Raw genomic sequence first — 25,864 nt, forward strand, 5'->3', positions numbered from 1 at the left:
TCTATCGATCGCGGAGTCTGGCTGGGGATTTCCAACTCACATTGCCCATATTTAAGAGTTGCCACCCTTCAATTGCCGGCACTCTGTTCAATTTTCGTGCCCTTCTTCACCGAGACTTTCCCCACTGAGTTTTGAACATCTGTGCGTAGTACGTCGGCCGAGGAACGGCCTTTGTCATATCCATATATCCATAAGGGTTGCCATATGCTCGCATATTTGCCAGTGCTGTTGCTGCGGCCGTGCCACTGATGTTGCTGCTGCTGCAGTTCCCTTCAGTACTGGGGGAATATAATACGAGAACCCGATTTGGAGGGTGAGTTTTCGTTTCGTTTTCAGTCCGCTGTGCTGTGTGCGCTGTGTGTTATCGTCATCGAGGTCGGTCGCCGTCGTCGCTGAGTCGCATGTGTTTCGCATTTTTCTACCCCCGGCCCTGCCAATGCCCCGTTCCCCTGCCCTTGCCTCTGTCCCTGTCCATGTCCCTGTGCTCTGCCCCGGTTTCCCTTGTTTGCCTGTCTGCCTCTGGGTTTGCCTTTGCCACTGCCGCATGTCTCATCATCGCATTTCATCCCTCGTCGTCGTACCGTTCTCGTTCGCGTCTGCAGCTGTATTTTCGGTGTTATTTTTGGTATAGGGGCTGGAGCGAGTCTAGACATGCTGGCCGTCCGGACTCCGGATGGTTCGCCCTTTTGGGAACGAACCAACCAAGCCACGAACCGTACAACGTCTTCTTTGGCGGCAGCGAGAAGTTCCCTTCTCGGAATTATTGGTTTTGCTCCGCACTCATTGCCATTCCGCCTCGGCTGACTCATTCTTATCATCGCCGTCGTCGTTTTAAAGGCGAGGCGGCGTTCACTCATTGCTCATTGTTCTGTTGACAACTGGTCGTATGTGTAATGCTGCCGAAGCTCGTTGCGCATACGTCGTGTGCGCTTAAAAGCTGCGCCAAAAACCAATCAGCTAAAAGCTCACCCCCTCAATCAAATCAAACCCCATCAGCTGAGCTTCGCAACGGGAAAACCAAAGCGAGCATCAACAGCACACACAAAAAATAAAAAGAAAAAGAAAACTTTCTACGCTAATTTTCGTTCGAATGGAGAAATGCTGGCCATCATTATAAGCCGCAACAGAAAACAAAATTTATACAATGCTGGCCATCATCTTGGGACTGGCTGACTGCCTGCCTGCCTGGCTGGCTGGCTGATGATGATGATTTTCGAGCTGCGTTCGCTGGCTATGTTGCTGGAAGTTGAATTTTATTGCCACACCAACATCACTCAGGCAGTTTCAAGCGGCAACAGCAACCAAGCACCGCAGCAGCAACACAAAAGCCAGTCCCCGTCAAGCGTTCGTTGCTTTTTACCCACCAGCAACATCTACAGCAACACTAGCGCAGCAATAACAACAACAGCAGCAAGCAGCAGCAGCATTTTACGCTTCGCCAGCAACTCGTTTCAGCTGGCACTGGCAGCGGACTGAAAACAGAAAACTGACTGAAAAGGCAGGAGGGGATTGGCGGAGCGCGGGGCGTTGGTCTCCGTCTCCGGCTCCGACTTCGACTGGCTCCAAATTGACGGCCCGAGTCTAAAGCTCGCACGCAGCGTCGCTGCAGTTGTTGTTGCTGCCGCTGCAGTAACAACAACAACATCGTCGCTACCTTCAAATTCCACAATATTCAAGTTTCAGGTTATGAGCCAACCAAGCAGCCAGCGAACAGAAACCAACCCAACCTGAGAGCCGGAGCCAGTCATCGTCAGCAGCAACAGCAAAAGCAACACGAAACGAAATGTTTGGCCGAAAGGCAGAGCCAAGAGCTAAGAGCCAGGCCACAGTGGGCTAAAACTGACCCAAAAGTGCTTTCTATATAATATATAATTAAATATGAATAAATACAAAAAATAATTACATTTTAGCACTAGATCAGATCTCCTATGTTTCTATTAAGGAATTATCAACGAATTTTAGAGTTTTATAACTAAATATAATAGTAATAATCTTGATTTGGCATAGATCTGAGTATTTTAAGAAACGATCTTAAGTTCGGGAGAAGTCTAAAGATTAGTTTACTAACAAATTGAACCCTTTTGGTTGAAAATAATTTTTTTTTTAAATTATATTGTATTATATTAAGACCCTAAATATTTTTTATGCTATTCCGTCCCATTGTGCCCGTTCGAGAGTCGACTTCCAAGCATTTAAGTCGGTCGCCGTTGTCGTTGTTGCTACCTCCAGTGCCTGGGCTCTGAAACTCCGGCTTTAACTCTGGGCTGTGGGCTTTGGCTTTGGGTCTGGCTACGACTGTGGCTCTGGCCCGATCCACTACGGTCGGAGCGGGTCTGGTGCTCTGGTCTGGGGCCCCACTTTGAATTCTTTGGCTGGGGCGCACGGCACAACGTGCGATAGCTGCGAATCGAGTCGGGTCGAGTCGAGCCGAGAGCCGCACATAAAAAACAACGTCAAGAGAAAAAAATAACAAGTAGAAGCAAAAAAAAAAGTCGAGTTTCGGCTTTCGAGCTGGGTTTGGGTTTAAGCCGCGATCTCCGCCAAAGCAATTTAGGTGTACGAGCCATAGAGGAAGAAGAAACTTTGGAAACATAAAAAAGAGCGCGCGGCCCGAAGACAACGACGATGGGGCATAATAAAAAAAATTACCAGCAAGCTGGGGTTCAACGGAGTTGAATAAGAAGAAGACGAAGACGCAGCGGCCGAGCGGTCTTCAGCTCATCATAATAAAAATGAATTGAATTGAAGACAGGGGCGAAGACGCACCACCCGCTCTCCCACTCTTCTTTCTCGAGCACAGCTCTCTTAGTTTCTTATGTTGGTGGATGTGGATGTGGATGGGAAGCTCGAGATGACGCCGATATGGTGGCTGGCTAGTCCCTCGGAGTTTCCCATGCTGGCTTAGTTATTTTTCCCTCCCTCATGGTGAAAACTTTGAATGCAAACACCCACAACAATAACAGAGCGGGCGAGCTATTTGCTTATAGCGGCACATGACGATGTGGGAACGGAAAGATTTTCGAGCCCGGCTTTTCCACTAACGTTGAACTTCCACAATCGGAGGTATAGCATTAGTAAAGTTTAAGTTTATACCAACTATACAATTAAAAGTTTAAAAGATTTTAAAAAATATGCAGTATAAGCTACTTATATTTTTAAAGTAGAGTTATGCTTACGAAAATATCTAAAAATACTTATTTCTTACAAATATTTTGGACTACAAGTCAACTGTATCGTTGAATATTTGTAAAATGATTGGGTCCATTCAATAGATGTAAGACTGTTTACCCAAACACGAATCAAGGCTGTGCTATCTATGGTTGGGCTATGCTTTTTGGGGTGGTGGGGAGTTTGTGGGTTGCGTTGTATGAGGCAGACTTTTTTGATGTGCGCATATTTTGCGTCGGCCATTTCATGTTGCCGCACCACGGAGTTCGCCGCACGACTGACAGACACAAAACCCCCGATTCCGATTCCGATACCGAGTTTCGAGTGCGAGTCCGAGTCCCCGTGTCGATGTGGGGACGTCGATTGGCAGCAGAGGCGGAGGCAGCGGTCGCGACGGAGACAGGAAGCCACCGCGACGGCGGCGTCGTCGACCAAATCAGCTGTTTTTGGCGAATTAGAGCAATTTTCAATGCGCGCCGCTTGCTGTTTCTGCCTTCTTCTTTTTTTGCGGCTTTTTGTTGCGCTTCATGTCGAAGATTTATAAGCAGCGACGCCGGCAGCGAAGTTGGCATCGCAATTGGTGACATTGAAAATTTGCAAGGCATCTCTCGCTCTTCCCACTTTGCGTACGTGAATGTGTATGGTGTATGTGATTTTGCGAAATGGGGGAACAGCTGACAGCATACATTACCCATACGAGAGGAGGCCAAGTGGGGGAAGTGGGGGTTAAGAATGGTAACTTTTGGTCAATGAACCATACCTCCCAACCTCGCCTCGTTTCCGGCAAAGGCAACTCAGCTGTTTGCGAGATGTGTACGGCAGAGTGAGGCATTTCGTGAAACGTGAGTCGAGACCCTCACAAATCCCAATACCAACCATCCAACCAACCCATATCATCCCATTCCATTGTAAGCCGCCCAAGGGTCGGGCGAGCATTTCTACCTAAGGTCGAGAACCATAATCCCCGAAAAGGATGCAGCGCATTAGACACGCCAGTGGGTTCGGGCTCAATTTCGGTTTTCTAGGATTGCTGCACTCACTTTCTACCTGACCATCCCAAGCGATCCATCAATATGTCATTCCGACTGTCGAGACTTTAAGGACGAATTCGACTGTGATTGAACCTTTGCCAAGTAGCGGGGCGACTCGAAATGGGAATGAAATTGCCAGGAAATCAACCTGTTGGTCGATTGATAGCCCAGCTAATAAGAAGTAGTCAGAGCAATACCTGTATGCTGGTGGGAACTTCCTTCGATAGGAATATTGACACCAACTTATTAGTTTTAAACTCAAATTTTATGATCATACAGATTCTGTAGCCAACTTTATGAAGTTAATATGTTAATATTAACAATAATATGAAAAAGTAACCTTTATATAACATCCGCCAGTATTTTATTTTTATGCGAATCTTATGTCGAGAGATCTCAAAAATCAGGCATCCAATTGTATCTGTTCCTTAATTTCTCTACCACTTTTAAGCCTTCGAAAGAAAAGGCAGAATAGTGATCCCCAGCTGATGGTCTCACGAACCCAATAGCTTCTTCTCCACTGGGCAGATAGCCGATGATCATCGATCTGCATGCAAAAATTTTTGCCGCACGGCTCTTATCACGCAGACCAGCTGATAAGACAAGAGAACGAGTAGAGCGAACAGAGCAAAAGAGCCAGGGCATTGCGTCAAGTGCGCTAATCGCTCCGAATCGGAACCAGGGCTACAGGCAACGAGCAACAACAATTGCCGTTAACAATTGTCGGAGCGACAGCACACTGCGCAAATTGCACGTCGCGCAGTGTACGAGGCAACAACAGCTATCAAGGCGTACGTACGTACATTCACCAAGCCGCTTGGTAAACACAAAATTACAAAAACAAAAAATACCATGGAAAAAACTGTGGGTATATATGTTTGAATGTACATACAGCCCCAACCAACAAAGACTCCACTCCACATCCCATGCCTACATATGTACATCCACAGCTACATCCAATGTTGCTGACTCGACTCACCGCATACATACAGACGCTCCGTTCGTATATATGTAAAAACATGTACAAGCGAACGAGCCGAACGACCGACACACGAAGTACAGTCGCACAGTTAAAAATAAAGTGTGGGCCGCTGCAACGCGGAGGGGTAAAGGGAGATGACACGAGAGAGAAGGAAGGCAAAGAGAAGAAGAAGAGAGCGAGCGAGGGCAAAACAACAAAGCGAATGCTGGTAAATAATGATGATGGAACCAGTGTGCTGTATATGTATGTAGGCATGTGTTCGTATGCGTGTGTGTGTGTATACTGCACAGTAAAATTTCATGTATTAAAATCGCTTGTTCGTGTATATGCACTGTACAGGGTAAGAGCTGCCATCGCTGTGCTGTTGATAGCGAGGGACGTAATATCGCAACTTTTGCCGTTCCAAAAGCACGGAGCCAAGCGAACGTTCGTTCGTTCGTTCGCTGGTTCGTTCGAGTTTAATTTTGTAGTACGTAGCAGGAAAAAAAAGAAACGAAAAAATAAATGATGGCGGCAACAACAACGACAACAACAGCGACGACTCGTCGTCGACTGAGTTGGCAGTGTTGCGTTCCGATTTTCGTCGAAAATATTTTTGTTTCTTTTTGCGTTTCGAAAACACTCGAAGTGCCAAAGAAAGAAGAGTAGAACGGGGAAGAAGAAGACGAACATGCAGAGGCTTACAGCGACCGTTTTTCTAGTGCGTTTCGCTTAGAATGGCAAAAATCTCAAAGGGGACGAAGAATTCCACCCAAAAACCCCCCACTTTCAGTTGTAGTATGGTAAGTGGTAAGTACGGCGCGCTCGTTTTAGCGAAGGTTGCTAGCGTGGTGGGATAACGGATGTTGGATATTGTATTCGTCGGATGTCGGACAACGGCCGCAGCGTAGCGCGCGCAAATTCACGTAGTTTGAATCGGATTCGGATTTGGACTCGCCAGCGCAGCGCCACAAAGCTAACGGATCGAACCAAGGTTGCCCGCTGGCATTTTCCTACGGCATGAGGCAATCAAAATGCGAAGATACTGTCGAAGTACACGGAATGAAAAAGACTATAGAAAGGAGGAGAATTGTTCACAGCTTTTAAGAATATGGTCTACATTAAATAATATAGTAGTAGTTTTATAAGATATCTTTGCCGTTTTTGTCGATAGTTTTAAGGTCGATATTGATCGTAAACAAATCAAAACAATTAAGACTACTTTTTATGGCCATAGTGATCTGATCGTATATTCCGATCAATGCTAAACATTCATAGCTACTTTCCTATCTCAGTTGATCTTGAAGTTTTGGATTTATCGCGGAACCTAATCTGTGTGTCCTTTATTTTACGGTTCCATGGTTAACACTCTTTAAGGGCTGCCTTGCCGCTTTAACCCATGTCCGCCCACGAGCGCCCATCCGTGACTATGACGCCAACTCCCGGACTCCCGCACTCGTATATTCCGGCTCTGCTTCGATACGGCCGCCCACACATACATACAACTCTCCCCCGATGTCAGTTCCCCCTTATAACACCGTGGACTGTTTATAAAATAACCTTATTTTGCACATGTACACGGGTATTCGTTGTGCTGGTGTGCGTGTAAGCTCCATCAGCCTCACGGAGGGTTGGGTGAATCCTCCTCTTCCCGAGACACCCCCTCTCTGCTTTTCCGTCTCTCTCTTTCTGGCACTTTATGCCTGACATTATTATAATATTATATTCTTTATAATAATGGGTTGGCAGCACAGGCAGCCGAAAACCACCTACATCCATATACCAGCCGCCCAACCACCCATCCACCATCAGCCCTCCCCATATCCTTCGCCTCATCCCAACCCCTCTCATCGAGTCGAGTTGGCGACCCTGCGCAGTAAAGTCGAGCCGGCTTTTCTCTATCGTACGACCCTACGCTCCATACTCCGACATCCCCCTTATAAAATCAACCCAAAACACCCACTCTGAATACTTCTCGTGTTGGGTGTGGTGAGATATGCCGTGTGACGTATAAAAGCTAAAAACGTTGGCAAATATAATGAAATTGGGTGAAATGCTATGCCACCCACTGTACCTCCCATTAACCCCCAAGTTCTGGCATAATAAAGCCTACCAAACAGGACGAGAAATGCGCTGGGTTTTGGCTGGATTGATGGTGGTGGTGCTGCTGCTCTGCTGTCGGCGCTAGTGGTGGTGGTGGTTTTGGGCCATCCACTAGTATGAAAACCACTTTTCCAATTGCACGTACACCACTACGTGGGCTGAGCAAAAGAGAAAGGGAGTGCGGAAGAGAGAAAGAGAGATGGAATGTTTCAAACCACTCCACTGCCTTCCCCTTTTTTGCCGTACTCAGTTGCTGCTGTTGTTGTTGTGTGGGTGGTGGGGCGGCTTTCAGAGAGAGAGCAGTGAGAGAAATGAAAATGGAAGCGAGGACATGCGGAGGAGGCAGGACGAACAAATGTACACGGTGGAAAATGAAATTAAAGGGGAATTTCTGTTATGCGTAGGTAGATTTGTATTTTAAAGGATGCCTTAAAGCTCTGCAAATGCTATCTGCAGAAACAAAATGTAAATCAGTGAAGATACCTTTTAGTTAAACGTATTGTATTTACTATCCTGGATTTCATAATTGAGAATTGGTTGACAAGCTCTGCTCTCGTTTCTAGTTTCATATTTCCAGTAGAACGATATTGGGTGCATTATTTTTGCCAGTGTGCTTGGGTGGGTGGAGAATTGGGGTGGACCATGTAGTGGTGAGCTGGGAGGGCCTTGCTCTGTCGCTGCTCTGCGTACGATAACTTTAATTTGGCTTAATGGAAATTTTCGCTGGCGCTCTCGTAGTACTGTTATCCTTAAGCAAACCCGTGAATGCTGCTCCTGTTTCGCTCTTCACCCCAGCCTCCGTCTCAGTTGCCCAACTGGCCATCGTCCATGGTCTATGGTCCGCGTGCTAAGTAGGTGACGCAACCGCAAATTTGCGGCTGGCGATTTAATAATGCTAATGGTGTGCGTGTGGAAGTGCATTGGTAGTTGGACATTGCACGTGTAGTGGCTTCTGTTGTTGTTGTTCGCGCCCTGGACCGTCTGAGAGTCACGTCATCATCACACGGCCGTCGTCGTCATCGTCGAGCCATTTACGTCGTCGCCAGCCGGTAATTCCCCGAACCCATAGCCATAGTCATAGCCATAGCCATAGCCATATAGCCACATCATCCCCCCTCAGGTGGTGCAAACAAGTGCAAGTGATGCGCATTCATTGATAAGATTTCGTGCCACAACTCGCCGCTGCCAGCTGTCTTTGTATGTTGCCCGTGGATGTGTGGGCATACATTAAGCCAAGGCGAGCCAAGTTAAGACCGCGTTGCCATATACGCTCTGTGCGAGCAAATCTTTCAATCGGTCAACAGGGGACCTAAAGAGGCACAGTGATTGTTTTACAGCCAACTTGCCACGCTCTCTGTTGTGGTTAAAAAACAGCTGTTAACAACGGCACAACTTGCATGTCATCAGTGAGTGATAAGCACGAGCTCTAGAAACGCTAGTGATCCGCCTTCAAATCCCTTAACTAGCCAACCTGAAATTTGTTGAACCCACCGCCTACGATAGCTCTTATCTAGGGATCTGAACTTAACCCTCGGCCCAATCGAAAGTCATTAACAGGGGGCTCGGTTTTATGGGGCTAATACAGCAACTGAAATATTAATTGGTGGACTACCGATAGTTATTAAAAGTGTGCAATGATAAAGCAATTCACAATGGGTCAAAGTTTAGGTATCATTGATTATATCTTAGTTGAGCGATACTCTCGTATAAGGCTTAAATAATTTCATGAAGGTTAAGAAACGAGTATTGAGATATTCTTGATACTTCGTACATTCCAGGTGTATCTAGCAGGTCCATAACTTAGTTTGGATTTCTTTCCTGTTTCACCTGCGGGACGACAAAAGTCGTGACTGGGACTCAAATCGCTCATGCGACGCGGTGCCATCGCCCGTCCCCTTTCGTGGCAGTCTTTTGTTTACATTTTTAGAAGACTGGTAACACAACAAAAGAAGGGAACAAAAATAAAGAAATACCAACTCCTCCTTCTCTTATTTGATTATACATTCCTCATTGAGCAATTTGCGTTTTCGTGTTGCACTTGACCCAAGGAGCCGGCAACAAGTTAAGATGCGAGGGCAAATTAAGGGAGCCAGAGCATCCAAGGATAATGGTATTAATGGGGCACACTCACACACACACACACGTACACCCTCCGTGGCGTGGTTGAAGCCCCCTGAAGGCATTTATTTTATGGCTGCCCCAGACACCAGACACATGTGTATGCGTATCCTTCGCTCCACTCACACACTCATGCAAATATAGCAGCGGCTATGTGGCTATATGTGCAACCAAAGCGTAACCAAAACCAAACCAACCAAGTCGCGATTTTCATTCATAAAATCGAAGAGCCAAAGAAAATGGGCAACGAAGGAAGCTGCTGCTGCTGCTGCTGGTGCTTGTGCTGCGCAGCCAACGTCGCTGCTACCAATAACTCAAAAGGCGCGCGCATTTCAGCGCACTTGTGTTAATGTATCTGAAAGTGAAATCACCATCACCAAAGGCGGCCGCCTCCTATATTCCATGTACACATCCGTGCCATGCCGGTCCGGCGCCAACTCCAAACTATTATTTGCCAGGCCCGTGCTTTTGCCTCTGTCTCTGCTGCTGCTTCTGCCACGGCCGCAGTCGCAGTCGCTGCCGCGGCTGACGGCGCTGCCTGCTCAATTAAGTGAATTAAGTCTCGTGCCGGAATTTGCACCACCCCAAAAACCCCAAACCAAACGAGCAGCCAAAACGACGAGGAGGAACGAAAACAACAACAATTCAGAGCAGCATATAACCATAAAGAACAATTAAAAAAGCAGACCAAGAAAAGGAATAAAGATAAGGCGCTCAGAATCAAGACTGCAACGAACGGGAAATGCCCTTTGGCTCTGGGAAGAAAGTAAACAATCGGTGGTGAAGGCGTTTGTGAGTTGCATTTATCACAACGGATTATTGTGCAATAGAGAAAGGTGTCGGACAGGGTGTGTGTTTTTAATGACACTTCCACTCGAAACTGCAACTTCCTCATGTCAAAACATAACTCGAAGAAAGAAAGGACGGGACCAATTCTTACTTGAAGATTTGACTTCTTATAAGCAGATTTGTAAGTCACATTAATAAATTATATGGAGAATTTTAAGTTTGAGGTCGTTGTGATTTAAATGCAACTGCCGAACCAAAAGATGTACGTTAGTAGTATAGTATATCATGTTATTTATCTGGATTAAATCTACAGGGAATAATCAACCTTTAATGCAATATTTGAAGTCTATTTTGGAGTTCTACGTAGTGGCCGGCAAATTTAGCATGAACTAAACGCATTGTAAAACTTTTTCTTACTGTCGAAAGAACTAAGAAATTAATGCGAGCTGCTCCGCTGCCGTCAACGAAAGAGAAAACGTAAACAGAGCAATGACGCTGACGCCGACGGCGACGCCAAAAAGTTTGTTGCTGTTTTCTGCGGGGGAGCAGGCGGAGCTGTGGGCGGGCGGTTGGCGAGGGGGCGGGCTGAGAGAGCGAGCATGAGGAGAGCCGAAAAAGAGCGTTTGCATGTAATTAATTAAAAGGCCCCAAAAGTCAGCTGTCTGCTGCTTTGCTGCTGCCGACGCTTGTTGCCGTTGCGTTGCATTAGACAAGCGCAGCGGCTAAGCCGGCGACAGCGACGCCAACGTAGACGTTGACGCAAGCAGCGGCTATTTAGCATATTGTGCGAATGTGTGCCAATAGATGGCGCTTCACGATGCCCGGCCTGGTCACAAAGTGCGAGGGAGAAGGACTGCCGCAGTTCAGACGGTTATTACTGCACTGAAAAGCGGGCAAGTGTTAGTTTTGCTCAGATACGGGGAATCCCACCAACGACTACCAAAAGCACAATATCTACCTAACTCGGCTTCTTTTATCTAATGTTTTGATATGAAGTTATTAAAGTATTTTAAATGGTTGTTGACTATAAATATACTGCTAGACTTTAAGAAGTTCCGTTTCTTTTAAATATTAAATACTTGGTGTCACCCCATTTCTTGCTGTGTTTCGTCAGGGGTTTCAGTTTGGGTGTTAAAGGGGCACTGGCCAGCCTGCTGGCTGCACGTGCAACTTGTGCATTGTTTACATTGCTGAATGGCAGCAGCCACCGAGAGCGGGCATTGTTGCTGTTCTTGGGTTCGCTGCCATGTCCCTTTGTTGCTGAGAACCTTCATTACTCCTTACCCCATGGCTTTGGCTGGTATTATCCCACCCACCTAAGTTTGCATGTCATGCCCAGAGCACCGCCACCATCATCATCATCGCCACCCACTCACTGAGTCAAACACTTGCCCACGCATTGCCAATAAGCTCACAAACCACATGTTGAAGCTACGCGCATTTCGCAAGGAGACGCTGCAGGTGCGGCATGCCACCTGAGAGATTCCCCAATTGGCAGAGGCGCAACCACAAAGTCGCCTTATCAGTTCTAGGGCGAACTGAACTTGTGGCAAGTTCAAGTTACTGATAAGTCAGTTTGAGGGATTGGTATTACTTGGAATTTGAGCCAGGCAATAATCTTACTTGTACTTCAACTCTTAACGGGGAATTCCGAACATCTTTGCTGTTTTCTTTAGTACTGATGAAACATATTGCAAGTTAAGTTAAGAAAATATCATTTTTTCAACTCATCCAGGATTTTAGCAAAGGCAATGGTCTATATAATGTTGTCAAATAATACAAAAAATAATGTTTTGAAATGCATATTTAATAATTTGATATTCTCATAATGCATCTATCACCTAAACGAACTGGAAATCCTTTTATCTATTAGTAAGAGAGAGAGCAAGCAACAAATTCAGCATTTCTAAACAGCAAGTGTTCAGACAAAACGGAAATTTCCTTTTAAGAAATGGCAAATTCTCCGAAAATCTTATATATAATTGGGATCCAATCCTGGCAGGACTTGGAAGACTCACCTCAGTGCACATTTTCGGCTGGGCCGTTCCCAGTTTCACAACGTTTATAGCCAAATAGATGGGAAACGAAAAAAAAGGTAACGCGTTGGAGTTTTTGTTCAGGGCGGTACGATCCCTTTCAGTCAGTCACTGGGCGGCGTGGGCGGATCAGAGGGCGGCCAGCAGGTGTCCCGAAGGAAAGCGGGACGAGCAGGCGTAGGAGCGACCCAAAGCGGCATCACAGAACTTGGACGACATGGCTGGCACTACTCAAACTGATCAATCTGTGTATAATGCAGTTCACTTTACTTTTTTTTTAAATATTTTTTTATATTCTCCAGTTGACTTGATTGAATATTTCACATTTAACGGTGTGCACTTTTTCCGGGAAACAGTGTTACGAGTTGATAACTTTGAATTACGCGCGCTTGGCGAACGGCTGGCGTTTACGTCGTTTTCGAATTGGAGCTGTCGAGCGGGCACGGAGCAAATGAGCGACGTGGACCTCGCAGCGCCGTGCTAAAATCACAAATAAAACGTTCGGCGCTCAAGAAGCAGGCAGCAGGCAGCCAAACGGCAGGCACGCACACAGACGCAAGTAAATGCACCCCTGTACGAGCACCGTTCGTGGTGAGTGCGAGCGAGCACTCTGCATACGCTGTCTCCCTTCCACGACGCGCACTTATGTAAAAAGCATTGAAACTGAACGAGTTTCTCGATAGCAGCGGGGGTGGGAGAGTAGAGAGAGCGGTGGAACTGACTGGGAGAGAGCGAGAGCGCACACACAACACAATCACAATACAGGGGCATTGCCAGCTGTGTGTGAGGCCGAGCGGCGTTGCCAGCCACCAATTTTAGTCCAGCAAGGCAGAAATCCCAACAGCGATATAACGAACTACGGAATAACGAACTACGAACAGCGAAGCGAAACGTTGTGCAAACCCAAAGCCAAAGCAAACCAAACCAGGCGCTTGGCCCGCCGGTTCGTTCGGTATTCGGTTCGATTGTGGGAGCGGGTATTCAAAAGATACAAGCAACTGTCGTGGCGTTGCCAGAGTGCAAGGCTCGATTTAAAAGTCGATTGGGATTTTGACATTTTGAGATAGCGATCGGGAAGGTTTTTTGAAACATTTCAGTGCTGACAAGGTATTTTAGAAGAGTTGTATAGATTTTACATTCTTGGAGATAGGCATATAGTAGTATTTATCAGAATGCTAGACCAACTTGTATATTCCAACAGTTTATGTTGAAAGTATCATGCTTAATGTTTGTTCATGGGTTTTGATAGTCATGTTTATTCTTAGTAATTGTCAGACATTTTTAAGCTCCTTGTTTTATTATTTTTCTATTTTTAACGTTGTAAAAAAAACTTTCTTTGAGTCTTGAAAATAATATCACAGCTTATAATCAATTGTTAGTTGATAGTACTGTGATCAAATAATAAGAATACTACAAACTACTCTACATATAACAACCATGGTTTTCAAGTCTATTATTCTTTTACTCTATCATTAGAGTCTATTATTAAAATTACGTTTTCGAAGCGGTCCTTCTTCAAGCGGTTCTATATATTCGTATAATACAAATATAATAATATAGGTATATGGCTTATTTTCTAAAACTAATGAACATATTTTTCGACCCAGTACTTTTCCGAACCCGCCAAAGAGTAAGCCCCATGACCGCGTAGATTTCGTCCATATGGCAACCCTATGCCGCACAAATGCTGACTAACAGTCTACACCAATACCACCAACGGTGTATCTCTCCGCTGTGTGTGCGTGTATCTGTGTGTCAGTCTTGCTTGTCAGTTGGGATTTTGTTTCGTTTCGTATCGGGTCGTTCGTTTTCGTTTATATAAAGGTACATTTCCACATGGGCACATGCATGGCAGTCTATGTCAGTGTGTGTGTGTGTGTGAGTGGTATGCGGCGAAGGCAGCGACAAAGCAAACTCAGGCAAAGCGACTGAAACGCTCGCTGGGAAAAGCAAAACTGAACTCGAGCTGCTATTGCTGTTGCTGTTTCGCTGGCGACGTCGGCTTCTTCTCTTCTGGTCTCTCTCTCCCTCTCCCCTTCTCTTCTCCTCACAACCCCTCTTTGTTAAAACATTTTTGTTTATTTCAGCGGCGCGGTCGTATCTGTATCTCAGATGTTGGCTGACTGGTTCGCTCCGCACACTGGCAGTCGTATCTGTATCTGCCAGGTACTTTTTGCCCGCTTCGTGTGCGCTCTGTGCTATTTTATGCGCTATTGCCAAGATTGCTGTGCGAATTTCGCCTTGAAACATTTTTTGTTTTTCGTTTTTTCCCTGCTTTTCGCGCAGCTTATCTCTTTTGGCCCAAAAAGTCGCCAAATGAAATGAAATAAAGACAACTGCATATTGGCCAGAAAGCGCGCGCCAATTCTAATTCGCCTGGCCAAAGCGAACTCTTGATTGAAGGTCAGCGCAGGAGAAGTCGAAGTCGGCCAGTCCGTCGCAGGCTGCGTACCAACGCTGACTGATTGTTTTCGAGCTGCTGCGGCTCGCAAATGGGATGGCCAAACCCAACCAAAATCCAACCCAACCTAACCAATTTTGCGTCGCATATTTAGCCGTATCCTGCTCCGCTGCTTCCGTCTCTGCCGCGTCTCAGTCGCTGATGTCATTACTTCGAGGCGAACGAGATTGGGGTTTATTTTTTATTCCCCATCGACAGGGGTACAAAGGTAGTTCGGGTTCTCGTCCAGCTGATGACGGACATGCAACTGGTCGAGGCTATCGCTATTGGTTATCAACGGCGGTACAATGGGTCCCCGGGTACTATGTATCTCGCGGGGAAGGGATGACTGTACCAGATGGTTGAAGGAAACCTTACTGTTATGGAATAGTTGGATAATATAATGGGATCTATGATCTTTGTGATTTGATGCAAACTTTGTATGATGGAAGAGTTCAGAATATAATCACTTTTTTGCCAGCAAGAAGGTGCTAACCTTAGCAGAGGCATAAAGCCTAACTAAAATGCAACTGCATGGTTTTTAGTTTAGTTTATTATAAAAGATCGACATGGGGTTCTAAAACTGTTGAGATCTTCAGAAATTTCATTTTCGAAGACCCATTTAATTTTTATAGATGATTAATAGTTTGATCTGCAATCCCTTAGCTATCTATTTATTCAATCTCTTGAGTTTGCTGACATTTTCCACAGCATACTTTTGACGATTCAAGCCCCCGATAGATAAATCGATCGATCGATCATTGCAATTGGAAGGCAGAAGTGGAACGAATCACCCCCGATTTCAGATTTTTTTTTCGTGAGTATCGCTGCGTCGGGAGCTCCTGTTCTTCTGTGCCACTTTGCTTGTTTAGTTTAATTCGTGACGCGAGGCAGTGCAGCAAATAAATCACAACAACGGCACGGCGGTGATAAAAAATCGCTTTTCACGTGAGAGTAAAAGCTCCGGATTCGAATGCTGCCCTGCCGACGGCGACAGTGACGTTGATGGTGCTGTTACAATGCCGCTGGCGGCGCTGTTGGCGATTTGAATATGTTATGATGTTGATGTTGCATGTTGGCCCGCGTCGCCAACTGGTTTTATTTTTATTCTCTATTTCTATTGCGTCTACTTCCGAGTTCAATGCAAGCGACGTCGGCTGAGGCGGCAGCTGCGACAGCGGTAGAGACGTCGGCAGCGACGTTGCGCAACCGCCCACACGCGCTGCGCCTGCCGCTGCCGTTAGCTTTTCTAAATGTGTATGCGTGTGTTTTGGCGAGGCTGCGTCGTGCAAATATTTTGCCAGCATTCGCTATTCACACATACACGTATGTTGGTGGCCCAGAGGCTGCGCCACCCCCTGAGGACAACACCCACCCACAAAAACACCACTGAACTGAACGGAACTGAACCGAACGAGCCACCCCCACCAAACGTGTCCCATTGAAAGCTAGCCGGCACTCACTCACTGGCAAACAACACACATGTTGCTTCGGTTTAGATTTAGACGAGTTTTGAATGCTGAATAAATGGCCCGAGTTGCAGAAGCAGCAGATGAAAGCAGAAGGGGGTTGGGGAGGAGGACTTTTCAGCAGCAGCACCACCACCATTATACTGCTACTGCTGCAACATCCACGGCAGCAACATCGGCAGCCCCGCTACAACAATAGCGATCGTGTTGCAAAAACAGGTGTCCGCTTTGCATAGTCTTGCCTTCCAGTTGAATATTTGGCATTCATAGTTGGGAAAAGACTGAATATGGTCAACTGGGAAGTTATCAACAGAGTTCAGTTATAGTCCTCATCAGATAATGATGGTATTTAAAAGCCTTACAATGATAAGATGACATGAAGTAGCATTTGAAAGTTCAAATTGTATATCAACTTATTGAAGATAATTGCAAGATACTTGTTATTAAGTCCCAATATTTTAATATTAAGCTAAAAACATCCAGAGCCATAACTCAAGCTAAAATACTTATAAATAGCCTAAGATATTTTCCAGATTTGGCAATATATTGTGTACAATAAGCTAATTAATCCGATTAAAAGGGTTAGATAGCACATGAACATTTTTTCCTATGGGCAGATTAATAATATATATTTTTTGTATTTTAACCTTCCGTTGTTTTGCCATCCTAGACCAAAACTGGCACTGCAATGTTTCTGTAATCTGAATTTAAAAGGAATTACATGATTTGTTTCCTAACAACTAATTACCTGCATCCTTACGAAGTTTATTACCTAATTACTGCTTGCATCACTCAGAATCGCACATGGGGCATATGGGTACTGCGTGCTACTCATTCCATACTATAAAGCAGAATAAAAGCAATCAGAAGAAGCGAGCGACGCTCAGTAATCGAATCAATTCAACGCCAATTATACAATCTGTCAACAGGAGCAGGAGAAAAAGAGGAGCAACCTGCAGCCACGAACTCCCCGAACCGACGACCCTGACCGATAGCATCGGGTGCAACCTGCTGATAAGAAACCATTCGAACAGGAAGCGCTCGCCGCCGTTGTGCAAGGAACAATAATCAACGGCAGCGTCAACACACAACTCATCTTCACTGAAAGAAACGGAGATACGCGAAAGTATGCCATTTGGTAAAATACCGAAGGAACGTCTTTATTAAATACTTAGGCAGGTGTAAGCTGGTGTTCTTTAAGTAACATCATCCATACTTAGACAGCAGTTCAGATGCATAGATAGATTTCCAGATAGATTCCCGATCAACGAAACTAAAAAAATCCGCAAATTGTTATTGCTATTTGTAATTTCCAGAAGGTTCCAGGTGGCAATTTAGAAGCTTAAAAAATAATTTAATCACTTTTTTAACTATTAGAGATCAGATACTCTACAGTATTTTTATATAAGACAGGTCCTAAGCAGTATAAAAAGATTTTCTGAAGAATATCCAATGAATACTAAAAATATAGAAGGGTACGTCTTTTCTCCCACAGTGTCCAGAAAAAGAATTGCATTAAGCACATAGACAACACGCTCCTTACCGATTCTGCACTTGTTCGCTCTGCCGCGAACCTATCGTCATCGGTCTATCCGATCCGATCCATTCATTTCCGCTTTAGGCCGGAGTTGGTTGTTGCTTCGGGGCAGCAACAATAACAACAGCAACTCTGCCACAAAGGCGACCATTCGGAACCGCCGAGCGAGAAACTATTGCACCTGATTGCCTTGAAAAGCGAGCAAACCCAAAGTGGCAGCAATAAACAAAAGCGATCCGTTCGCGGCGAATTCGACATATCGCTTTGCGGATCGCTTCGCCGCAAAACAAAAGGAAAGAGAATTCTCATTCACTTCCTGCTCTCTTCCTCTTGCAAAAACTACGAAAACTTAAAACCCAGCTGACGACGACGACGACAAGTTTTCAAACTGAAACGTACGAAACTCAATTGTTGTTGCTGCTGCTGGCTGGAAATTGCAGAGAAATTCCTTTGGCTTAATTAGCCTCTTTCGTTCGAGGCGAAAATATTTTCAAATGAGAAACGTACATACAGGCCGCCAAGAAAGCGGCACAACAACGACAACACCAGCAACAACAACAGCAGGAATGGCAGAAAAAAGAGTGTGGAACGTCAGGCTAAAGCAAAAACAACTCTGAGCTCAGAGCACAAATGAAACCAGTTTAGTTCATTTCGTTTCGTTTCGTTCATTAATTCAAAATTTCCATTTGAAACTTTTTTCCCTCTTCTGTTGCTGCTTCTTCTTCCTCTGCTTTATTTTGTGTGTGCGCTCTGCTCTTCTGTTGTTGTGCTGTCGTTGCTCATCCCCGATTCCCAACCGCCCGCTCCCCTCTTCAACATCCATTCCACCCGATGCCACCCCACCATTCACCCCGCAGCCCAACGTCATCGTCATAATCAGAGTTTTAACATTTTATGTACAGTGTGCACAGGCGGCTCTCGGTAAGAAATACGTCCGAGACTAAGACCTCGAGAGATAAAGATTGTATAATTTCAATTTAAACAGCTACCAGTTATTAATATAGTAATTGAACATTAATCTATTTTCAAGAACAAGAATAATAATTAGAATAAAATCATTCCTTTAGATATATCTTACAGAAACCTTTCTTTACTCAACAGTACTCACTGTATTTATACACTCCCCCACACACTGACGCCTCATACATAGCGTAAGAGCAAGAGAGAGAGGGCTGCAGAGCAAAGCTCGTTTTCGTTGCGACGACGAAGTTCGTTCGTTCGGTGTTTCGTTCGTTCTCTCCCACAATCGCAATGCTCCACCGCTCCACCGACCGCCAGCTATATACACATAACCTACAAAAATATATAGCCCGTACATACAACGTCGGATTGTATGTGCGCTGGCTGCTCGGCGATATTTGTGCGGCGCATCGTGTGCGCTGTCAGAGGCAAATGGCTTGATGGCCGTACAGTCGATGGCATGGGGCCGTGGCGGGGGCGGACGTGGTGCAGGAACGGTGAGCGGGTAGCGGGACATTGCAGGCTGGTTGGCAGACAGGCGGCATAACATCAGCAGAGGCAGCAGCAGCAGCAGCAGCTAAAGCAGCAACACAAGTGCACAGGGTTGCCAGGCGGTTGGCCATACGAAACGGCATTGAACCCTCGCAACGGGGTCCCATAGAGCAGATTGCGAGCAATATAACGAGTTCCTTGTAACCGTAGATTAGCTGGGCTTATATTTTAAGTAATACTAATAAGTAATATGTTAAAAAACAAATTGAAACTGCTAGGGCAGATCTAAACGGATGCATTTTATAGTACTACAAATTTAAGATCAGATTTTATGTAGATGGCTATATTATACTTGTGCCTATTTGATCTCAAACTTGGATGCATATAAAAAAGGTCACAAAATAAAAAATAAATATTTTACTAATGCAGTATTACAATCCTGAAACTTTTCCTCCGAGGAACGTATTTAGCTTTCCCAGCTACCCTGGCAACTCTGGCTGACGTAGTATCGGGTTTTATATGTACATACATGCGCTGACGCTGTCACGGCCTCTGCCGTTCCCCTTCCTTGCCCTCCCCCGACCGTTCATTGCCTCTCATCCCACACTCATTCTCGTTTCGTTCATTTCGACCGTCGAATAGTCCCATCGTCCCATCCGACCGACGACTGTGGGACTAAACGTCCAACCAACCAACAAACCATCCGACCGACCGTCGTTCGCCTCGGCGCGTCGTATGTGGGAACAAAATAATACCTATAAAAAAAATTCTTTTTCCCTCGGTTTTTTGCCCCGGCCTGTGCTTCTGCTTCTTCTTCTTCTTCTGGCTACAGAGCTACAGCGACAACGAAAAAGAGAAAGACTTGTGGGTAGAAAACCAACAAAGTACGACTATAAAGTACGGGGTCGACGGGACCGACCGATGGTGGATGGTGGCGGTTGGTGGGGGGTGGCACGGTTGAACAGAAAAATTTAAGATGCTTTTGCTAAAGCGAACCAAGATCTGTTGGCTGTGCTCGAGCTCGAGCTCTGTTAGAAGCATGTTGAAATGAAATTGCTGAACGGCGAGTTGAGCTGAGTTGAGTTGAGTTGAGTGCCAGGTCGAAGAGAATGGGGGAGCGCAAGAAAGAGGCCCCTGCGTAATGGTCTCTGCTGCTGCTGCCACTGCCTCTGCCGCCTGTGCTGCTACTGCGGGGGTGGGCAAATGTTTGGCAGCATTTTTGTATTAAAATTTTATGCGAGTGTGCGGCGGAGGCGGCTCTTGGTTGTTGTTTTTGTTGCTTGTGCTGGTTGTCGCCGTCGCATCCGAGAAACTTTGAACATGTTCGGTGCTGGTGCTGCTGAACTGATGTTGTTGTTGCCTGTGCTAGTTACTTGAAATATCAGCGCACAAAGGAGGTTTAAATGTTGCAACCGAAGCTTTAAATACCCTTGCAAGCCGCGTTTGTGTTTCTGATTGTGGGATCGTAGTATAAGTATTATTAACTTATTATATACGAATATATATTTAGTTCTATAGATATGACTGCGATTCTGTGCATATTGCAGCATAAAATACCAATTCCATCATTCAATTCTATATATAGCTGAAAAGCTGCTCAGTTATTAAGATTTGGAAAAGGTATCAAGCTCCTATAACAGTTATATTAGAAATTAAAGCTACTTTGCAAAATATTTAGCAAAATAAGAACCCCGTTCCACGGGTTAGGGTAAAACAGTGCTGCAGGTTTCGGCGGATTTTAGTGTGGATATGTTGCTCTGTGTGGATGTCGATGTGAATGTGGAACGACGAGCCGAAACAGAGCGAACGGAATGGATGCGACGCCAGCCAGGGACGTAGACGGGAATTGAAAAAGGGGGACGGAGGCGACAGCCACGGCGATGTTGGATGCTGGTGTCGATGAAGACGCAGATTCAGATTCAGAGATGCGGATTCGGGTCCAAAGACGAGCGACCAGCTGTTGGCCTTGTGTTCGTCGCACTGTTGTTGGCATTATTTTTGGAGACCTGCTTGCTCTCACCATCGCCATCGCCATCGCCTCGCCTTTGCAGACCGCGGAATGGACTGACTGGATGATGATGACTCGCTGCGATGCGATTGAGTAAAACTTATCCAAACAACAACAGAGGCATTAATAATGTTTGTGTTCGGAGGCGCTGGCTATTTTTGCCCGACCGCTGGCGAGGAATTGCGACTGTCGAAATGATCGGTACCATGGGTATACGTTTATGTATATGATCTCCTCTCCGGGGGCTGAACACCATTGATAACTGAGATCAGGTGCACAGCCAGGAATCGAGATGGCCTGAAATTGCTAATCTTGGGGTTTCCTATTGGCTGATTGGCGCCGCATTCGTTCCTTTATGAAGTGTTCTTTCATTTGGTTTCTGGGTCACCGGTTTGGGAATCACGAGAATAGATCTTTGTATTCATACCGAGCTGTTCGAAATTTTCTGACTTCGGGCTAAGTGTTCTTGGTGAAGAAAAAATCATAAGGTAGAGTATGGAAAATACTAAGCAGTTAGATATGAATATCTCTTATGGAATATAATGAATGTACATTGATTTCTATATATTTAAAACAAACTGATAACCTTAATGAAAATACGAAAATGATCTAATATTTAAATTAGAATTTCTATCTGCATTGGCTCTACTAGAAATGCATTGAATCGCCTGATCTTCTGGGTACTGTAACTGGTGTGTTTAAGCTTCTTAGTATTCAGTTTGTTCTACAAATGCTGGTTTTCATAGCCACTCTTCTAATGCCAGTTTCAATTTCCGAAAGCTTGCATTGCAGCCACCCACCTAGCATGATTCGTCTGCCCCACCCGTTTCCACAGGGCCCTTGGCATCCTGTTTCCCTGTTTCCCTGACCAATCTCTCTCTAGCCCTGCCAATTCCCAAGCCCCGTCCGAGTTGTCCCTGTCGGATTAGAGTTTTGGCCAGGGCCAAAAGCTGGTTACGTTCAGTTCAGTTCGCTTCGGTTATTGCTGCCGTGAGGGGACGCTTAGGGTATCAATGCAACTTCAGTTTTATGATTTTTCCCACTGGAAATGTGTATCTTATAACAACATGTTTGTTAGAGATATTTACAAATCTACGTAGTTTTGTAGTACTAACAACTATTTTCTAAGTATAACCTACATTTTGTAATTAATTAATTACTGTATTATAATATGTTTTCATAAAAACCTTACATTAAAAATAGATTGTTAAGAAATATAGTAAACAAACTACAGATCATAGTTTCCCCATGTGCTTGCGGTACTTCAAACTTTTCTTCGAGTGCAGCTGGCAATATGTAGGGGAATTGTGAAATAGAGAGGGTGTGGGCCACACAATTGGAGCTCCACGACCGCGCCACTCGAAGGAAGAAATGCGATTGCCGATTGGGGTTATAATGGATTTCGACAGTCCAAGAGTTTTGCTCCAGCAGCGCTGCCGGCGTCAGCGTCGCAGTTGCAGCGCTGCAATCGGTTCGCTGTTCCTTTTACGCTTATTAGTTTAATTTGCCGCTGCCAGGGATTGTGGATGCTGCAAGCTGAATGCTGACTGCGTTGCCGCTGCGGTTGTTGTTCAGTTGTTCAGTTTTTATTACGTTTATTTTTTGTTTTTCTGCTTATGGCATGCAACATGCTGCTGGCTTTGAAGTTCTTCGGCGACTGACGAGAGCGCTCTCTTCGAGGCGACTCCAAACAAGTTCGAATTCGCGACGTTGCAAGGTGCATTTGCCCCATTCCCGAAACGCTTGTGTGTGTGTGTGTGTGAGTGTGTTTTGGTCGGCCGTGGATTGTGTGCGGGCGATTTGCATATATGCAAAACACTTGGCAGCGCCGCAGAGCAGCCAAAAATCTGAGACTGCGACTGGGCAGACTCACATGTTGCATTCGCCTTTAATTTATGCCGATTGCCCGCCATCCCTCTCTGACTTGCTGGCTAGTGCCATCCGTCTACATACGAGTGTACATACGTTTGTGTGAAGAAATGTCTATCCAGCTCGCTCTGTCACAGCTCTTCGACTTGCAGCTCGGCGTTTACAGTTAAAGCTATCAATGTCAGCGCTTGACAGCAGACAGGCGGACAGGTAGTGCCACCTCACATGTCACCTAAGCTACAGTGGGTACTCGAAAACTGGAAATCAAGCGAATTATATTTCGGAGCCTAGTTTTGCTCTTCTAGTTCCTGTAAAAGTTCTGCATCACGAGTTACGTATATAAAACGAAGATGTGTATTTATGGCAGTAAGGTGCAATATTTATTTATACACAAATTAGTTATATTTGAGGGGAAGTCCCTCAGCAATAACTTAACTTGCGCGATGCTAACGAGTTTGACGAAGTCGAGAGAAGACCTTCGCATGCCAGAAGTTTTGGCCAAATAAAAACATTCGAGCTTCTAATTTGCGAGCGACCACTGTGCCGTTTATCTGTCTATGTTGTCGGCAGGGGTGAGAGGGTAGGAAGTTGAAGGTCGTTCGTTCTCCCTGTCACTCACACACACACACATATTCTCGGCCGTACTCATATTTATTTATTACTTTTTATGTTGTTTTAATGACGCCGACGACGACGACGACTCTGCTCTACTTCATCTGTTTCTCTGCCGCTGCTGTCTCTCCCTCTCCTTCGAGCCAACTATTGGCATCTCTGTCGCTCGCCCGCGATTATTTTCGGGTTATTAAACCAACCGCAACAACTCAGACGGCAAGCACAAGTCACACACACACACACATAACAACAAAAAGAGCCGAGCCACTTGCAGTTTTTGAATTGCTGATTAATTTTATTGCTTGTTGTAATGATAAATTCGTTTTTTGTCGGTTTTTGTTTTGATCACTTGGTTCGCCGCTCTACACGTGACTCGGCCCCCATCCCCCACCACTGGTCCTCTGCCGCAGCGCAGCTCTTGCCTTTTGGTCTCCGCCATTTCCTCTGCCGTCTATAATTTATTAATTGTGCTCAGAACGTGAATCGCTGTCGTCGCCTTTTTTGTTTTGATACGCCACTTCGTGCTGCCAAAGGGTTGGGTTGTCGGTCCGCAGGGGGCGGGGTTTTCTGGTGGCATGGGGGAACAAGTCTCGTTGTTTTTGCCTTTGCCGTTGCCATTGCACTTGGCTAAAGAGCGCCAGCCCCCAATCCTCGAAGAGGGGAATACTTTGGATGGCTCTGTGTACTTGTCAACTCAGACTTGGGCCGTCTGATGTGCTGCTGCACATTGTTTATGTAGTTTTTGTGACGCAAAGAGCCATCCACATTAGCTGAGCTTCGGCAGTTGATTAACAGCCGGCTAATTATGCAGCTAGTGTTACGGTAATCACTCGTTATTAAGTTCTTATCAACCACTAGGCAGATGAGTTTCGATAACGAACAACGTAAGAGTATATTAAATGAATCTATGAATCTATGGTAACATACTTAATTAATCGAAATGTAGTTATGTCTATGAAACTAAGGATATGCTTTTATATGGATTAGGTATACAAACATATGTTTTCGAAACCTTTTTTGACCATCTGATATTTCTTAAATCCAATTATACCGAGTATCTGGCGGCACTTGACACGACTTCTTTCCACTGACCCATTTGTATTCCCCATGCGATCCGCATTTGGTCTCGTCGTTATTGGAATCGCACTTTCGCTCTCGTTCGTCATTGCTCGCCGGTTTCGTTCATTCATTCCCATTCGATTGTCATTTATTAGGGGCCGATCATTACGTAGACATTTGTGTTTGACAATTTGAATGGGTTTTCTCACGCTAAGCAGCGCAGTCGACGGCGGCGCCGCTTTGTCTTCCAATTCACTCAGTCATTCAATTTCATGCCTCTTTCTGGCTTGTTTGCCTCCGTCGTCTGCCTTCTTTTTTACTGCTCTGCTCTGCTGAGCTGTCCGCTTTTTTTTTTCATTCATATTTATTTAGCTAATAATATAAGTCAAATCGAAATTATTTATGACACCCGGCATCGAACGCGAGTGTCTATGCGATTGTGAGTGAATCCGACTTCGACCCTACCCCAATCAGCTGGTGGCCGTGCTGCGGTGCTTTTGTTTTGATCGTTATGTAAATGGCTGAGAGATGATTTTTATTGTTTTTATAGCCACTGAATAATCGGCGTGGGTTGATAGTGAGTGAATTCTCGCGTGCCGACTGGTATGTGTGAACTCGTAGTAAATATTTGGCTTTGAAAAATTGCTCAATGAATGCCACGGACAGCTGATCTAATCGTTAATGCTTTTTACTATGAAGCGTTGTCGGGCTTCCCCCTTGATAATCTCGAAAATGTTTTGCTATTCATATCTTAAGATACATATCTATAGATATAATATTTAGGATTGTGTTAAGATAAGGTAATCATTGATTTCAATACATTCTTGATTATTACTAGCACTGTTAACTTATTTCAGTACTAGTTAGTGTCATTTAGTTAGTCTCTTATAATTCCTAATTCTTATTCACTATTTACCGAATCACTTATCTTTTTTCCACTCACGAAATGAACACTCAATCCGTAAATATGCTCAACCCTTGATAAGTCTGTCAATTTGTTTTCTGTTTCCCGCTTTGTGTCACTGTTTCGCACAACATAAAAAGGATTGCGGTGTTTTCACTATGCTAAATGCCAAAAAGAAATCTCACCGCCCCAAACCAAGAAAAAAGTAGCGGCATTTGGTTAGCTTTCATGTATTTCCTCTTGATTAGAAACTGCAAAGCAAAACAAAACCGGAAAAAGGGTTATTTTTTATTGCTCTCTGCCTGTGT

The 25,864-nt window shown here is 45.1% G+C and overlaps 1 protein-coding gene and 1 long non-coding RNA gene across 3 annotated transcripts in view; one reads left to right on the forward strand and one right to left on the reverse strand.

The window, feature by feature from the left end:
- LOC6727857 overlaps positions 1–25,864 on the reverse strand; it is a 38,230-nt gene that overhangs the window by 4,125 nt on the left and 8,241 nt on the right. Inside the window, exon 1 of one of the 2 annotated variants that reach the window (XM_039295910.2) lies at positions 12,189–12,846. The exons of the other annotated variant lie outside the window; for it this stretch is intronic. Within the exon in view, the coding sequence (XP_039151844.1) occupies positions 12,189–12,200 (12 nt within the window). The 5' untranslated portion in view covers positions 12,201–12,846. Of the gene's footprint in view, positions 1–12,188; positions 12,847–25,864 lie in introns of those variants that run through there. 2 annotated transcript variants of the gene reach the window in all.
- LOC120285081 lies at positions 13,635–19,181 on the forward strand. Its single transcript, XR_005544354.1, has 2 exons — positions 13,635–18,573; positions 18,754–19,181. It is a non-coding gene; the product is annotated as an uncharacterized LOC120285081 (long non-coding RNA).

Source organism: Drosophila simulans, chromosome 3R (genome assembly GCF_016746395.2).
Source record: "Drosophila simulans strain w501 chromosome 3R, Prin_Dsim_3.1, whole genome shotgun sequence".
NCBI classification, from domain to species: Eukaryota; Metazoa; Arthropoda; class Insecta; order Diptera; family Drosophilidae; genus Drosophila; species Drosophila simulans.